This window comes from Capricornis sumatraensis, chromosome 22, assembly GCF_032405125.1.
Source record: "Capricornis sumatraensis isolate serow.1 chromosome 22, serow.2, whole genome shotgun sequence".
Taxonomy (NCBI): Eukaryota; Metazoa; Chordata; class Mammalia; order Artiodactyla; family Bovidae; genus Capricornis; species Capricornis sumatraensis.
The window spans coordinates 21334345-21352412 of record NC_091090.1 but is presented as its reverse complement, the minus strand read 5'-3'; the positions used below and the strand labels follow the sequence as shown (position 1 = coordinate 21352412).

At 44.9% G+C, this 18068-nt stretch overlaps 1 protein-coding gene and 1 non-coding gene across 3 annotated transcripts; one reads left to right on the top strand and one right to left on the bottom strand.

Annotated features, from left to right (window-relative positions):
• Positions 1-2928: 2928 nt before the first annotated feature.
• Positions 2929-8357, bottom strand: RPL7L1 (ribosomal protein L7 like 1). Of its 2 annotated transcripts, none has more exons than XM_068960820.1 (7): positions 8101-8357; positions 7386-7494; positions 6195-6358; positions 4561-4698; positions 3963-4072; positions 3614-3828; positions 2929-3332 (listed from the first exon to the last, which is right to left on the bottom strand). In XM_068960820.1, the coding sequence occupies exons 1-6, from the start codon at positions 8112-8114 to the stop codon at positions 3620-3622; spliced, it is 744 nt and encodes a 247-aa protein (XP_068816921.1). In that variant the 5' UTR covers positions 8115-8357; the 3' UTR covers positions 2929-3332; positions 3614-3619. The 2 variants fall into 2 exon arrangements, with proteins under 2 accessions (XP_068816921.1, XP_068816922.1); XM_068960821.1 differs by having other exon boundaries at positions 6195-6355.
• TRNAR-CCU (transfer RNA arginine (anticodon CCU)) lies at positions 5198-5270 on the top strand. Its single transcript has one exon. It is a non-coding gene; the product is annotated as a tRNA-Arg (tRNA).
• Positions 8358-18068: the final 9711 nt, after the last annotated feature.

Genomic DNA, 18068 nt, shown 5'->3' with positions numbered 1-18068 from the left:
ATACTTCTGACAACCTTTCCAATGATCAAATTCTAAGTGAAGTTTATTTGATCTGTCTAGCTAACTTTGAGGTTTTCCTAATTGCCCCTGGAACACCTCAAAATACTTGTTTTCTTCCCATCTCAGAGGAATATTACACTGATTAGACTTATTTGGTATGTTAAATGAGAAGCACTGTTAAACAAGTGGTGATAAAACTTCTTAGGTTGTGTCATATGGGTAAACATTTTTAATAGATATATACTAGAAATTATAAGGAACTCCTAAAGTTCTGGTATGACCTGGTGATATCAGTCATAGATTTAGTGTATGTCACAGCAGTCAGTAATCAAATTGCTTTTCAATTGCAATGTAATCAAAGTCTTTAACCTTGACTTTGAAAGTTTTTGTCATATATAGCTAACAATATGGTCAGTTAACCACTTATTTGGTAGAAATGAGGGTAATTTTAGAAAGAAAAAGATTGTTTCAGTGAACATTCTAGTTTTGTTAATTGAAGTATATTTACTGATTAAGACTCACTTCCCAGATAGCTCCTTGTAAGTTTAGTTATTAAAAGGACACTGTTTCTGAAGTCTATCACAATAATCTAACTTTGGGGTTTTTTGTGTTTGTGTGAGTGTTTATTTGGGGCATAGTTGGTTTACAACAGTAATCCAACTTTGGATGAAGATTGGATTCACCATCACCTGCAACCGGGATATTATTCATACTGGAAAAGACATGGGATAAAGGATTCCTTAAAGCCATGTTAGAAGGCCTTTCCTGAATAAACTGAAACTTGTTTTGACACCTGATTTTAAGACCAGCACTACCAGACCATGATAAGACACCTGAAATAAGACAGCTGACCCAAGGTTCTGGACCAGGCTTGTATACTATTTTGACAATTGCTCTTAGTTTTGCTTAGGAACCAAATGTATTTCTTGGGCTCAAACACATGCAAGTTTCAAAAAGCAATTATTTTAAGACAGTCTAGCATTGTGCAAGCTGTTACACTGCCAGTATCACTGAGACCCTTTCACCAGCCAATTAATGATGCCTCTTCTGCCATGCCGTTGTTGTGTAGTCACTAAGTTGTGTCCACCTCTGCGACCACATGGATGGTAGCTTGCCAGGCTCCTCTGTCCAGGCCATTTTTCAGGCAAGAATACTGGAGTGGGTTGCCATTTCCTTCTCCAGGCAGGATGCATTGGCAGGCACATTCTTTACTGCTGAGCCACCAGGGAAGCCCGAACAGTGTGGCACGTAGGCTTAGCTGCTCCATGGCACGTGGGATCTTCCCAGACCAGGGACTGAATCCCTGTCTCCTGCAATGGCAGGTGGATTCTTTCTGCGATATCTAATCCTTTATATTAGTGGCTGGTACTTCCTACTAGGACCCAGTAAGTTTTTGGTACACTTTGTGACCTCAGCTCTCCCCAGGTTGGTTAGGGGGATGCACAATCACGTTTCCCCTGGGCTCAAGGATACTCACAGGCAGCCCGAGAACAGTCCCTGGCAAGCTGTCAGTCTGCCTTCAGTGCAGGACACTGGTTTCTGTTTTCCAGTGATAGGACCATTTGGCCATGGTATTTGTTTCCTCATCTTAAGACCCATGAAGAGGCAAATTTCTGCTCTGAAGTTCAGATGTTTGAATGGCTTGAAACTGGATCACATCTATAGTTCTCTATAAAATAATGTACATACACAATGTACATGCAAGGACAATTAGCTCAAGTCCCTTACTGGACAATCTAGAATTGACTGTCAGTCCCTGACCAACATTCTGCTAGCATAACCCCCAAAGAGAGAACCGGGCTCTCAGGACCTGGCATCAAGCGGCCTGATGGCCCTGAAGCAGGCAAGCACCCATCCCTGCTTTGAGGGACCAAACACGTGGTCACCTAACACTTTGTCAAAAGATTAAAGATCAACAGGGGGAAACTGTGAAGTACTACCTTATGGCAAGACTTTTAAGTGTCTTATTTGGCTAAGCCAGGTCTTCTACATGGGATCTTCCATCTCTGCAGCATGCAAGCAAACTTAAGACATTTGGGATCTAGTTCCCTGACTAGGGATTGAACCCTGGCCCCCTGCATTGAAAGCAGAGTTTTAGCCACTGGACTAAGGAAATCTCCAAAACAAGAAATCGTCTCTGGCCTTCTCTCTCCTGCCACTGTGCATTGTGTATCTAGCTACATTATGCATTGACCAAACTTTCCTCTTTGGCAGAAATTTCCTCAACCATAAAGAGCAATATTCTCCTAAGACAAGCCCTTAGAGGTAACATTCCATTTGACAAGGGGTCCCATGGCACTCAGGTCTGGACTGTATCAGCTGTCAATGTTATTTGATGTACAGCCTTCCTCTCAAAAAAATTTATGTAACTGTGTCTTCACTTCTAATCAGAACAGTTCTTAGAGCTTTCTGAGATGCTCTTTTTGAGTTATGATTCTTAAATTTGGCTTGGATAAAGTTTTCCACTTCTTTTTAGATCGACTGATTAATGGCACAGGGGCTCAGCATTCTACCATATTGTAGGAAACATCCACTTGGCTTGAAAGGGAAAAAAAAAAACTCTGGTAAGCTTTGGTCTTCCAACAGGGCACAGAACCAGAGGAGGCTGCAAGATCAGAGCTTGTGTGACCAATACTGATAGCATAGGACTTCTTCACATAAGGTCCCTGGGTCCCTGAGAAGGATCTACAAATACCCTAAACTTCCAAGAAAAAACTGGAGTGTATGTTTTTCTGGGAAAGGGCCCTTCTCACAGATCCAGGAGTAGGTTAAAATCCTGAGCTAGAGAAAAGCACTAAGCCAGCTGCAATGATAAGACACTGGATATACCTAGAGCCAGCCTGAGAGCTTGCCAAGCTGTCGCTGAAGTTAGAACATGAACTCAAGGGAGAGACAACCAAGTACCGTTTTTGTGTGCTTTCAATTTTAATTTTAAGTTCTAACTTAACTCAATTCTAACTTCAAGTTCTTCCAAAAACAAGGCCCCAGGAAACCCCAGGTTCAACGTGCTCCTGGGCTTGGTCCACTGCCGTCTTGTACTCATAGGTAAGTGTTCAGTCACCAACAGTACAGCCCAGGAGAGACGTGATAGAAGAGGACTTCCTCCTCCGTGGCATAAGCCTTTGCTGGTTTCAGAGGTGGATGGTGCTCATCACAGGAACTCTTCCTTGGAACTGAGGTGGGATGCAGTGCAGGCTGGGAACATCACTGTGTTCCCCTGGCCCTTTCCTCCAGTTTCTGAAGATATATTCTAGCAGAAAACAATCTTCCCTGAAGATACTGAGTGACAAGTCCATAAAACACACGCTTCCAGTGCACTATTTTCAGGTACGCTGAGGAAGAAAAAACAACTCCATTAATACAGATGTACCGTAACCCTAACCTAAGCGTAACAATAAAAGCTTTCCAGAATTAAGATTCCTTCAACAGAGGAAGGAATATCCTTTTTGAAATTAGTCACTGTTTCAAGTATCTCTATCCACTAAATTTGTGAGTACCAGCCACCTCCCACCCAAAGTTATTCTCATACACTTATAAATGCAAGATGACCTTTTAGGGAGTGAGGCCTGGCCCATTCAGAGTCCACCAAAGGGCAGTTTCAGCCCCACCTCACCTGGGTTTAGTTCAGCTGCCGGATGAGCTGATTGATGCGTTCACCTCGATAGCCTGGTGAGCCCACTTCCTTGAGGAAGCCCACTCTATTCTTGGTAGCATGACGGGCCACTGAGAGTTGGAAAGGGCATAGGAACCTTGAGATCGCCAGGAAATTCTTCCCCGGGAAGGCAATTTCATGAATGAGGTCTTCCAAGCAAATGACATCAAACTTTCCTAAGAAACATAAGGTTCAGATTCCTGTGTTTAGCACTTTCCCAGCACATACTGTGAGACTCTGATATGCCAGCACTCAGCACTCTGGCAAGTTCTGGGGGCCCTTTCTGCTGACTCCTCAGACGCTCACTCACCCAGGTGCTCCTCAATAACTGTGTTGTCTGTCAGAGGGATGACCTTGTTCTTGACCTTCGCTTGTCCACGTTTCAAGATGAGTTCCCGAACAGACTTCAGATTTGGAAATCTACGTGAGGCAGAACGAAGCTCAACCCCAGCACCGCCCGCCCCTGGCAGGCTGCACCACGCTGGCAGCGCAGTCCTGTAGCCTGGCTAAGGAGTCTCCCAACCCCATCCCCACGAGTGTCCTCAACACTGCAGCTGGGACACTTGGGAAGCATACACCCAAAGGAGGTGAAAAAAACCCACAGCTCCAATTATGTAATTAGAAACTAAAATTTACAGATACAAATGACTGCCAGGTAAAGAGGTTTATTTCCCAGCAAAAATAAAGTCATGGGTTATCATCTAGGACTTTGGCCTTATGTGACCCTATTCAAGAGTCTGAAAAAGTTTTAAATGAAAATCCAAGTCTTTTTTGGGGTTTTAATGTTTGGCACAATGTTCCCCTGACTCAGCAACATAAGTGCTGGAGAACAGTACCCTGTGCATCCCAATGTTCTCAACATTCTCCAGTATCGTGTAATGTGAATTCACACAAAAAACCATACTCACCCCCAGGTCACATAAGGTTCCACGATACGAAGCGTCTTTATGGTTTCAGGGGTCACTTTCACAAAGACACCACTGAAAATCTTATTCAGGCGAAGTCTGGCAATGGTCCTTTGCACCAGTGAACTCACCCCATTAATCCTGAAATGAACAGCTAAGTCAGGCTCTGCCCAGCAAGCACCATGAACTGTGTGCCACTAATGGGCACCCAGAGGGCAGGTTCAACTGAGTGGGAAGCAGCCATGTAAACAGATCACTTGCCACGCTACGTGGAGCAAAGCCCGAGGTGCTACAGGGATAGGAATGGTCCCTGGACTTGTAATGGGGAGGGTTGTATGTGTCAAGCTAAGGACAATGGACTTGTGCCTGTGGGTATTAAAAGCTAGAGAAGATTTTAAGGAGACGTAACCAGATTTGACAACCACCAAAGAGAGCATATAAAACAAACAAGAAAAGTGACACCCAAGTCTGGGAAGTTTAGCTAGACAGCTGATGTGATAGGCCAGGAAAGAGATCATGGGCAATGAAAGCCAATTACACTCTAATTTTAAAAATACAAGTAAAAGGCAAAAAAGAGATTATGGGCAAGGGAAAGGATAGGAGGCTCACACATACTTAAAACCCACAGGTTTCTGGGACTTCCCTGGTGGTCCAGTGGCTAAGACTCTGTGCTCCTGATGCTAGAGGCCCAGGTTCAATCCCTGGTCAGGGAACTAGATCTCACATGCCACAGTGAAGATCGAAGATCCTGTGTGCTGAAACTGAGACCTGCTGCAGCCAAACAAAAACAAAACCCCACATGTTTCTGACTTGGATGACTGGGTATGAAAGGGAGAGCTAACGCTGTATGTACCGGTAAGAATGGGTAAGGTTATCGCTGAATGTGAAAAAGCTCTCCCCAGCACTGACTATGCACCATCTGCTGGACCCTGGTTCCGTTCCTAAGAAGCCACCCTGATCCTACACTTGAACTTCCTGCATCTCTGCCTGGAAAGCTGCCCCCCAAACTTTTCATGTGGGCAGGCCACAGCTTCCTGCTTCAAGTGTCCTAAACCACTACAGATCACACTGTGGCCCCCGTGTCCTAACATCCAGCACTTTGCCTTCACAGCAGTTAGTGTACTGTCATGTTTGTTTGCTTAATGTCAGTCTCCCTAATATATTTATATATTTTTTGGCTGCACCTTGTGGCACGTGGGATTCTTGGTTCCCTCACCAGGGATCAAACCTATCCTCCTGGAATGGAAGTGCACAGTCATAACCACTGGACCACCAGGAAAGTCCTAATCTCCCGAATCTTTTTCTTTTTTTCATGTGGCTAACGTTAGTAGACGTCTTTATTGAATTTGTTACAGTATCGCTTCTGTTTTATGTTTTGGTTTTTTGGCTACAAAGGCAGGTGGGATCTTAGTTCCACTGATCAAACCCACACCCCCTGCACTGGAAGGTGAAGTCTTAACCACTGGACCTCCAGGGAAGTCCTCCAGTCTCCCTAATTTTGAAGACAAAATCTGTTTTACTTAGCCCAGAATTCCTAGCACAACTTGCCTTTAGGGCTTAAATCTCATCTCCCTAAAAAGGGTCTAAAGCTGAACCAACAGTTTCCCCAGCCTCATGGACTCCACCAAGTTCCCTACCTTTCAATGCGTACAACAAAGGCCAAGGAATGTTTGTCTGGCACTTCCAAGCCATGCGGTTTCACTTTTAGCCGTCTGAGTCGCACTCGGTCCCGTAGTTGCCGCCAGGAATCATGTACAAACCATTCTAGTCGCTTAAACTTGATTTGTTTTCCTTTCCTCTGCTACAGAGTAAGGCAGACCATCATCACCATTTTTTTTTGCCTCTGTATGCATCTTTTTTTTCACAAGAGTAATTCACTAGTCATTATTCATAGAGCTTATTTCCCCTATGGTCTGGAAAGGGGCACAAACAAACATCCTCTGTTTTTACTTTTTTATATTTATTTTTACTTATTTTCTGGCTGCATTTCAGCATGCAGGATCTTAGTTACCTGACCAGGGATTGAACCCATGCCCCCTGGGATAGAAGTAAGGATTCTTAGCCACTGGGATGCTAGGGACGGCCCCTCTATTCTTATATAATAAAAAAACAAGATCGACAAGAAAGAAGTGAAGCTGAGAAAACTTGGGAACTATTGGGAAAAGTCCCTTATAAACAAACGAAAAAACCAATGTACATGCTGTCAGCCCATGAACGGAGAAGCCTGGTAGGCTGCAGTCCTTGGGGTAGCTAAGAGTCAGACAGGACTGAGTGACTTCACTTTCACTTTTCATTTCCACGCACTGGAGAAGAAAATGGCAACCCACTCCAGTGTTCTTGCCTGGAGAATCCCAGGGACTGTAGAGCCTGGTGGGCTGCCATCTATGGGGCTGCACAAAGTCAAACACGACTGAAGGGACTTAGCAGCAGCAGCAATGTTTACCATCAAGTGTTTAGGGACCCTAACACTGTGTTAGGCATCATAAACTGCCTCCAAAATGTATTTCTCCAAAATCATGTAGCAAATAGCAAAAATTGTACAAAACTGGTACATTAAAAACTTTCTTCCAGGTACAAATTCTGGTCTCTCAAATCACTTGGTATGAATCCGGAACTCTGCAATTACTTTCTTCCTTAACAACTCAAATCCAGTACTTTGCCTGTGGAAAGTGTTTGATACATTTTTTGCTAAACAAAGGCAAGAAACCAATATCAGGTACAACGCAACCGATGGGGGAAGGGGCCATCGGTACCAAGTCTAGTTCAACACGTGCTGGATACAACTCAAACACAAACTCTAATTCCCTCCACCTGGTTCCCACCATTACCTCCTTCCTTTGCAAAAGCGCCTGTTTTGCCTGGGTGGCTTTGAGGGCCTGATAAGCCTTCCTCTTTTTCAAGAGATTCTCTGGAACCAAAGGGATCTTTCTTCTTGGTCTGATACAGAAAATGGAGACCAGAGATAGTATTTAAGAAACAAATATGCACCAGACTTCCAAAAGATATCCCAGGCCTAGGGAAACACTATCTTCAAATTCGTAAGGGCTGTGGCCCTTCCGAAATCTGTGGTTTCTAACACTAGCCCTCAAAATGGACCCTTCACATTTCCTAGGACCCAAAGACTTAATAAGTCACGAACCCCACAGCCACTAGTCCTCATACACGTCAACGGAGCTTCTAATGCCACAGCTTTATAGACTATCAGCGATGAGATTCCGCCCCGTGGAGTTGGGTCGCGTGCAGACCCAGCTACAGTGGTAACACTTAAGCACAGCTGGGGGAACCCCGCCTGCTCTCAGCCCGCTGCCCGAAAGTCAATCCTCGCCCCCTTGAGATGATGACCCGAGCTCCGCGGCGGCCCCCTTCCTCCACCCACTTCAAGCCGTACGGCGCCTCACTCCTCTCTCTGTAATCTGGAGCCTTTCCTATTCTCTTCTTTCAGGCCACAAGTACCCTTATTTTCCGCCAGCGAGAAATAAACAGTGTGGATGGCACCGGATGCTCAAGAAGCCACGCCAGAGATACACATCCCCAAACACTTACTCTTCCTCCGCCATTTTTCCAACGCTGCAGCTACTTACTCATGCGCAGTTCCAACCCCCAGGGCCGAGAGACGCCTCTCTACGTTTACTCGACCATAGAGACGTCTACTCTAGCTCAAGGCGGGGCGCACGGGGCGGCCCGGGCCGTCTTGGCAGTAGTAAACTGCTGAGGTTTTGCTAGCCTTGATTCCCGCCAAAAGTTACACAAAGCTTCCTTCGCACTTCTTGGAAGCTTTTCGGAGCCGTGTCATTTTCAGAATCCAGTCCTTTCCATTCCAAGTGTACTCGCTTTAGCGCTGGAGGCGGGGATGTAAATAAACATCGAGACGCTTCCCACAATGCACTGACTTCCGGTGGAGTGTGGGCGCTGGCTCTCCGGCTTCCGCTCGTTGCGCTACGCGTCTGCGTGGCTGGGTAGGGAGAGTTGGGACACCGGCTTTGGCGCTCTCTTGTGGGTAAAGGTGAATAAGAACCACTTAGGATGGTGGGAAAACGCAGCTCTGATTCCATCGGCCTGGCTCCGTCAGTGGATCCCTGAGCAAATTCTTTGACCCCTGTGTCCCTGAGTTTCTTTTTCCCATAGATAGACAATGGATCTTGCCTTATTACTAGTCTCGGGAGAGTTATATGAACCATTCCATCTAAAGCTCTTAGCACAAAGTCTGGCGCTAAGCGAACTTTTAACACTATGTTAATCGTTACTGGTGCTGAACCGAAAACTAGAAATTCCAACTTACTATCTCAGGACCTTCCCTCATACAGCTCTTAGCGCCTGGAACATGCTTCCTTCTTTCCTGGTCTTCATAAAATAATGAAAACTCACGTCTTGTCTTTTCTGGAAACCTTACGAGCGGCGTGTCTCAGGCATTAATGTGCATCGGAGTTACCTGAGGATGTTGTTAAAATGCATGCTTTTTATTCAGGAAGGGGCGGGGATCAATACTTTACATTTTAAACATGCTTCAAAGTGATACGGATGCTTCAGGACTGAAAACTACACTTTGACAACCAAGGTTCTTGAGTAGTCTCTGTCTTGAATTCTGTCAGGAAGCAATTATATTTTTAACATCTCTTCCCCATGATACTAGGAGAGCAGAGATCACACCTGCTTTGCTCATGACTGATCTAATGACCGTCAGCACAGGTTTTTCAGTCTCAGCACTACTGGCATTTGGGGCCAGAAAATTCTTTGACAGGACAGGGACGGCTGTCTTGTGCATTATAGGGTGTCTAGCATCCTCAGTTGTGACAAAAAAGAAAAAAAAATGCTCCAGGCATTGCCACATGTCTAGCATAGTACATATATTTATCTTTTAAATATACATATTTATATATTTATCTTAAGATCTAAAACAATGTCATTATTTGACTGTACTTACAGGAACGGGGGCTTCCCAGGTAGCACTGGTGGTAAAAAACCCGCCTGCCAATGCAGGAGACATAAAAGACACGGGTTTGATCCCTGGTTGGGAAAGATCCCCCAGAGGAAGGCATGGCAACCTATTTCAGTATTCTTGCCTGGAGAATCCCTATGGACAGAGGAGCCTGGGGGGCTGAAGTCCATAGGGTTGTAGAGAGCTGGACAGGACTGAAGTGACTTAGCAGGCATGCAGGCACACACTTGCAGGCATATCCACAGATATTATCCTGTATTGCTTGCCTTATTGTTTCCCTGACTAGATTGGGTTCTCTGAAGGTTGAGAACTTGTCACATACTTCTCTGAATCTTCTACAGCACCTCTCAAAACAATGGACACCTGCAGGGACTTATTAACCATCTAAGCTCAAAACATCATTTTGGTTAAGTGCTATGTAACTATTAATACTTCAACCATGAAGTACCATGCACAGAGCTCAGTACCTGATGAATAAATGTCGAAGGACAACATGGTCTTCAGAATCACAGACTGTGGTGTGAGGCTCATTTTGACTTGCTCTTTCAGCACCTCACCATGTATCTTACTTTGTGGAAAGGCAAAAACAGAAAGGCCAGCAAACTATGAAACATCCATTACATAGTAAGCAAGAAACAAAATAAATGTTTTGTAAGTTCCCCTCTACACATACAAGATAGGTTCTGTGGTACTAGAAGTTCTTTCAGAGGTGTTCAGTTCAGTTCAGTTCAGTCGCTCAGTCGTGTCCGACTCTTTGCGACCCCATGAATCGCAGCACACTAGGCCTCCCTGTCCATCACCAACTCCTGGAGTTCACTCAGATTCACGTCCATCGAGTCGGCGATGCCATCCAGCCAGCTCATCCTCTGTCGTCCCCTTCTCCTCCTGCCCCCATTCCCTCCCAGCATCAGAGTCTTTTCCAATGAGTCAACTCTTTGCATGAGGTGGCCAAAGTACTGGAGCTTCAGCTTCAGCATCATTCCTTCCAAAGAAATCCCAGGGTTGATCTCCTTCAGAATGGACTGGTTGGATCTCCTTGCAGTCCAAGGGACTCTCAAGAGTCTTCTCCAACACCACAGTCCAAAAGCATCAATTCTTCGGCGCTCAGCTTTCTTCACAGTCCAACTCTCACATCCATACATGACCACAGGAAAAACCATAGCCTTGACTAGACGCACCTTAGTCGGCAAAGTAATATCTCTGCTTTTGAATATGCTATCTAGGTTGGTCATAACTTTTCTTCCAAGGAGTAAGCATCTTTTAATTTCATGGCTGCAATCACCATCTGCAGTGATTTTGGAGCCCCCCCCAAAAAAGTCTGACACTGTTTCTACTGTTTCCCCATCTATTTCCCATGAAGTGATGGGACCAGATGCCATGATCTTCGTTTTCTGAATGTTGAGCTTTAAGCCAACTTTTTCACTCTCCTCTTTCACTTTCATCAAGAGGCTTTTTAGCTCCTCTTCACTTTCATGTAACGCTCCTGGCTGAGACTTGGAGGCCAGCAGTCAGGAGAGGCTCTCCAGGGCCAGCAGGTGGCGCTAGCAGAACACGTATTCTCAGGCCCAAAGCCGTCATTCCACCAGACTGATCCAGAGAGAAAGAGATGGAGTACATCTCAAGGCCCAGATGGTCACTAACTACATGTTTATAGTGAAGTGAATATATGCCCTGAGCTCTGGGCAAGATAGATTTTTTACTTGAAACAGGTTCCTGAATGAGAATGGCACATGGCCATATACAGCCTCTAGAATCTGATTCTTTACAGCCAGACCGCATAGACCTCAGTTCTCTTTTTCCTTGACCATTTCAGTTGTCCATCATTAGGGAATGGTTAGAAGAATTTATGGAAGACTATGCAATTATTGATATATGCAGTGAGGTAGGTCTTTATGTCCTGAAATCTCAGTGGTATTTTTTCTGTTTTGGCCTACTGACCTCTGTCCCCTTTTCTCTTGTGGGCTGAGTGAGCTCTCCTTCATTGGGTACAGTCTTTGGAGGGTGGGGCGTCAAATCCAAACACACTTGACCTCCCAATACATCCGTTGAAGGGGTCTCTGGAACATCTTTTCAACTCCCACCTGCCCATAAGACCCTAACCTTCTCTCCTCCAGATTTTGAATCTTCAACGGAGTGACAGTGGAAGAAACAGAATTAGTCCAGGGCAAGACTTTTAAGGATTTCTACCTCCTAAGGAAGGCCTCCTGGAGTTTTCTTATTCCTGTCTTTCTCAAGTCTTCAAATTCTTTGTTTTCGGAATTTGACCCCCAAAAACTTTAATTAATTTTTTGCTGATTAAGTTTAGAATTTTAATATTTATTTATTTATTGGCCATGCTGTTTGGTTTGAGATATTTTAGTTCCCTGACCAGGGATCAAACCCATGGCCCCTGCAATGGAAGCACAGGGTACTAACTACTGGATTAGCAGAAAATACCTGTAAGTCTTCAAGCTCTTCAATCTTCCTTTAATCTTTATTCTTCCTATAAAACTTTATGCTGTTAACTGACCAGATGGGTTTCTGTTACGTAAAACCAAAGAATCCTAACTATAAAACTCCCAGACATTTGGCTATGTTTGAAAAATCAAGATACAGAATAGAGTACAAAGGATATATAGGAAAGTGTTAGCTGCCCTGGTGGCTCAGACAGTAAAGAATCTGCCTACAATGCGGGAGACCTGGGTTGGGAAGATCCCCTGGAGGGGGACATGGCAACCTGCTCCAGTATTCTGGCCTGGAGAACCCCCATGGACAGAGGAGCCTGGTGGGCTACAGTCCATGGGGTTGCAGTGTTGGACACGACTGAGCACCTAACACACAACTAACACACACATAGGAAAGTGCTGACGGAGGTTATTTTGGGGAAATGGGAGTAGGGCCTGGAATAGGAGAAAGACTGACACTTTGTGGTGCGCCCTTTGTTTATCACTTAAGAAAGCACTCTCTTAGGTTCTTGTGATTTGCCTGTTTCAGAAACCACTTGACTGTATGTTTGTTTGTTTGTTTTTTAGGACTCCTTGCAAGGGACTTCCTTGGTGGTCCAGTGGTTAAGACGCCAATGCGGGGGCATCGATTAGATCCCCGATGGGGGAACTAGGATCCATGATAAAAAAAATTCAGAGCCAACGTTCTGTGGTTCTCTGAATTGGCTCTGGGATTGCTTTCCTAACATATATCTGCATTTTGGGATTATTTGGAATCCATGCCTTCTCAGTAAGGCAAAAGCATCACACCTCACACACCCAAAAGTGGGCCCAACTTGCAATTTCCTGTCTGCCCCAAACCTCTTTCTTGAATTAGGACCCTTCTTGCAGTCGACTTTTGTTTCAGGATTTCCTGGTTGCCTCCTCAGAGAGTGCCATGGGGCCCCCAGGCGGCTGGTGGGAGAGAGCAACCAGGTGAGCCTGGAGTTGGGAAAGACAACATGGACAGCAGCTTTAGGTCCTGATAAACGAGCAAAGGGGGCAAAAGTGAAAGGGGAAAAGGAGAGAGCTGAGGGCGTGGGCAGAGAGCATGCTGTAGGCTAGACCAAATGCAAAACAGAACCACCCAGACCTCTTGTCAATTATTTAGGGGATAATGGAACTTTAGCTCTTCCTACCTTCCACATTCCTTTAAGACTTCATTTTACACCTTAAAAAGTGGAGAATCAGGACAAGTCTTCCCAGTTGATAGGCAAGGAAGCAAAGGATGAGTAACTTGCACGAAGCTGTCTGATGAGAGTTTAGGTGAAGTCCTGGGGCCTGTTCCCAGGTTCTGCTGCTAAAGACACTTTCCGTGCCCACCCGCTCCCACCTCCCATTGTACCGCTTTCCTTGACCTTCACACGTGATTTGCTCCAGCACATGCCTACAATGAATATAGATCAGGGACTCATGAAGGCCTGTGTGTGCTCCAGAGCAACAGGCTATTCACTTTAGCCTGTATGTATCCTTTAGAATCCACTTGATAATGCAAAGGTGCTCCCGCAGTTTGTGTCTGCTGCACCAGATTTCTCCATATAGTTAACACTATAAAATTCCTCTGTCTTCATTCATGCAGAAAGTATCATACTTATTTTTTCTCAAACGTACCTCAGGAAATTGCACTAAGAACCATGGAAATAAGAGGGGCATGGGAATACAGATCATGGCTCTCTACCAAGTGGAGATCCGGAAAAATTTTAGCCCCAAGTTTCTTTTCTCTTGGAATGTAGCTACTTATGGACTTGTTTCCTCTCTAGACTGAGCTCCTTGAGCATAGACATCACACCTGAGTGACCTGTAGATGCCCAGGGTTTAGCACACTGCCTGCAAACTGCTCGATAGTTTGATACTTAATGCCAGATGGCTGGGAGTCCGCCCTCTGTCTCTGAAGCAGAGCCAGAGCTCAGATCCAGTGCCACAGATATCCTGCCTGAGCGATGCTGCTGCTGTGCCCCAAGATGGTAGAGTTTCTTTCCTTTCCCTTCCCTTTTCCCCCAGTAACTCCCTGGCTACTCTCCCTACATCAGGTAGTGCTAGGACCCCTCTCCTGGGACAGGGCCTCTCGTACACAGGGCTCAGGGCTCTAACCATCCTAAGAGGTTTTTCCTCTGTGTGTGCTCCGGCGCAACACACAGACTTCACTCCTAACCAAGTAGCCAGAGGATCCTTCTCTTTATTCACGGGGCACACCCACTGTAAATGGGCAGAGGGGCAAGACTGTCATGTTGGTGACGTATCTGTCCTTAGCAAGGGGAGAAGCTCGACAGCAGGACACCGCTGCAAAAGATATTAAGGGATCTGTCCACTGATGTCATTATTCTAACTTCTGTTAAGACATAGAATGACTTCCTCTTTATATATTGATTACTGAAGAATCTTGATATCCCAACTGCTTCCACCTAATGGTGGGGGTGGGGAAGGGAGCCATTAAACCATAAAATAAGGAGGCTGAGTATAAATTCTAGGAGAAAGCAATGGCACCCCACTCCACTACTCTTGCCTGGAAAATCATATGGGCAGAGGAGCTTGGTAGGCTGCAGTCCATGGGGTCGCTAAGAGTCGGACACGACTGAGCGACTTCACTTTCACCTTTCACTTTCATGCACTGGAGAAGGAAATGGCAACCCACTCCAGTGTTCTTGCCTGGAGAATCCCAGGGATGGGGAAGCCTGGTGGGCTGCCGTCTATGGGGTCGCACAGAGTCGGACACGACTGAAGTGACTTAGCAGCAGCAAGTATAAATTCTAGGCCCCAAAGAAAAAGGTAAGGAGTCTTAGACTTTTACTCCACGAAGTTTCCACTCTGGTAGTTTTCCTGACCATTTCAGTAAAGTTACACTTGGGAGGGAGTATAGGAATTCAGAAGTGCCCCTGGGGCTGACTTTATAGACATAACAGGGGTTATTTCTCAATATAATTTGGTCAAATGTGTGGATCCAAAGGGAAACGTGTTCATTCTAGAACAAGCCTCATGTCAGACAGTTCTTAATCTTTTTCATTTTTAACCTATCCCTTAGCCTTCTTGTCCCTGCAGAAACAAAATAAATATAATGACTAAAGGAAATTTCTCGCAGATTGAGACCTTTAAATGACCTCATTTTTCCTTCCTTAGTTAAGGGCCCATGTGGCAGGAGTCCCGGGAGGGAGGCCTGACATGTACTTGACTAAACTTTCTCACTGATCAACTTTAAACTGTTTGGAAAGGCTGATCAATTAAAATCCTACTCCTTCACCGGCAGAGCTAGTTTTGGGTAACAGGATTTAATAACAGAAAGCCCGCTGGACACTTACTTACCCTTTTCTTCTAGGAAAAGCAGCCATTCTTCTTTGCAAAATCAAGACAATCACAGTTGCACATTTTCCCAAATCTTTGGCTGTATTGCAATGGTTGTTTCATTTTGTAATCTCCAACTAAACATTTCCTAACCATGGATTAACAATATAGTTACTGACTGGTTTCTTTTAACAGTATTTATCCAACATAACAAAATAAACTGCAATTTGTTATACTTTTTTTTACAAAACATTTTATAAATATTTTTACAAAATGTATACAAAGCAATTTCAAGTGAGACATACTATACAAATGAAGGTATTTAAGCAAATAAAGCCCACACCACACTGACAGTGAGTGACGCGTCCTCTTTAAGTCAAGTCAGTCTGTAAGGCCTCCCTAATCTAACAAAGTCTACTAAATTCTTCAGCGCTAAAATAGTTCTTTTTCGTAATTGCCAGTTTAAAATTTGCTTTATCTTTAGGCAGTACTTAAGGACACAGAAAATCAAATGCTTAATAACAAATTCACACTCTTCCACAACAACAACAGGAAAAAAAAAAAAAGAAAAGAAAATGATTTTTGTTACTGAGCACGAGTAGCTCTAAAACTTAACTTTGACTAATGAACCTTAACAACTGGATGCTGGCCATCCGAGGCTGAGCTCTCGACCTCCACCAGAGGGGCCTCGACACGCGAGTTATGACCTAATCACAGGAGTAAAATGTATTTCGTAATCGTCATTTGTCATTATCTAGAACTTTCCTCCGTTAAAAGTAAACTTACATACAAGGACACAAAAATTTACAAGTTTCATTTTGGTAAATTAGGCTCTCTGTTTTCAAGACAAGTGTCAAGTCTTTACAAAACCCTTTACGATGGTAGATTGAAAAGCTGGGACTGGGGTAGCGGGGCAGGGTAGGGAAGGAGAGCGGTGACAAACATATATGAATCTACCTTGTCTCTTAAGAATTCCACTGATTCAGTAATTAACGTAACTCATCAGTAGCCCCCAAGAAGGCTTCCAGGTATAAATTTCCACAATGAGAAGAATTTGACCAGGAGGAACCACCTTAAAGTCTTGCTAGTAACAAGGGAAGCATGAGCCCTAAGAGAAGAAGAGCCTGTGACATCTCGGGGTTCAGAGCAGGGTGTTATCCCAGGGCTGCCCAAACAGAAAGTTCCAGCTGGCAACACCGACTTATCTTTCTCATATGTTACAATACGGGGAAAAAGGGGAAATCTGCAACTTGGACATTGGCACACATGAGGAAAACATGGCAACTGTGAAATGCCCCAGACTTTCTGGTTTCTACTGGCTCAGGGCTGGGAGTGGGGAGAAGGTATTTTGCTTTTGGAAGACTGGCAGTCTCCCAGGATTTCTCTGTCTGTGTGCGGGGGAGGGCACTAAGGGGCAGGCAGAGTCTAGGTCTTCTGTTGTTATTTTCTAGGAATCAGAAGCCCTCCTTTCCACTGCAGGCCAATCTGGAAAAGAAATGCCCAACATGACGACAGGGGGTTGTCCTCATGTTGGGGAAGGCCAGAAGTAGATCTTGGCAACGTGTTTGAGTGAAGACCAGTGGGAGTTCCTCTAAAGCCAGAGAGATGGACAGAAGAGATGAGAGCCTGTCCACATAAGAGGGAGGGTGACTGTACACTCTGTAGCCAAAATAGCCTCTGTGCCTGAACAGCCCAGACACACGCACGCATGTCAGACAGCATGCACGGAATGCCGCGTGTAGCGTTCCCAGTGCTGGGACACACTGATGGTTGCAGGGACCTTGAGAATGAAAGTGACAACAGAAATGGGAGGACCTGGAGCAGGCATACAGAAAGGAAAACGGGGAAAGCTCCCCGAAAAGAAGTATCAATAAATAAAGCAGTAAGTCACACCCATGAACATGAACAAGGGCCAAACCATGACAGGGCGTGTCCTTTGGCTCTCAAGTGGGCATCCGGGTCTCAGACCTTTCCCTTCAGTGGTGGGCTGGCTGGTTACCTTTGGTCTGTCTGTGTTTTGGTAATGATTGCTGCCGGGGGATGTGACTACTGTTCTCAGACAAGAAGAAGCAGAAACAAGGCCAAAGTCCCCTTAACACTTAAACTGAAAAATTATAACACAGTTTTCAAATGAAAGTGCTTTTGACGCTTGGCTATTTGTTGTGGGAGGGGGTGCGAAGAGAGGTTGAATGAAACAAAACCCAGCAACCAACAAAAACATACACTGTATGTTGACTAGACCCAATTGTAGAATGCAAAACACTTGTTTTTTTCTCAACAGTGAACATAATATATATGCTTTTACATATATACATATTATATTTCTCAAGGCTCGATCCTGGCCTCCCCTGTACACTGTGCCACTTAACTGGTTTCCATTTTTCCTTTATTTTGCCTGGTGAGATTATCTCAAGTCATGCTGTTGCAACTCAAAACAAAGTTTTCCCTACATGAAATTCAACATGGATATAAGAGGTGAGGTTTTGCTCAGGGAGCATCAGAAAAGCACTTGAATGAACAGGAAGCCCTGCTTGTGCGCTATAGGTGCTCAGGCCGGGGTTGTGGGTCCCAGCAGAGTAGCCAGGACTAACTGCTCACAGAAGGCCGAGGGGAGAGCCATGCGGTCTCCTGGCCCACGACAGCCCCAAGACCCACCCCCCTCGAAGCCCAAATTTGGAGATGCAGTGGGGATATTCTTTAAAAAGTATCTTCTAACAGTCCTGTTTGATTTTCTTTAATAAAGTCTGTTCTTTTCAAATGACTTATGATTGTCAGAATTTTACCTAGGGCCAAGTGTACTGTGATCTCATTGAATTATAGTGTTTGGGGAAAAAAAA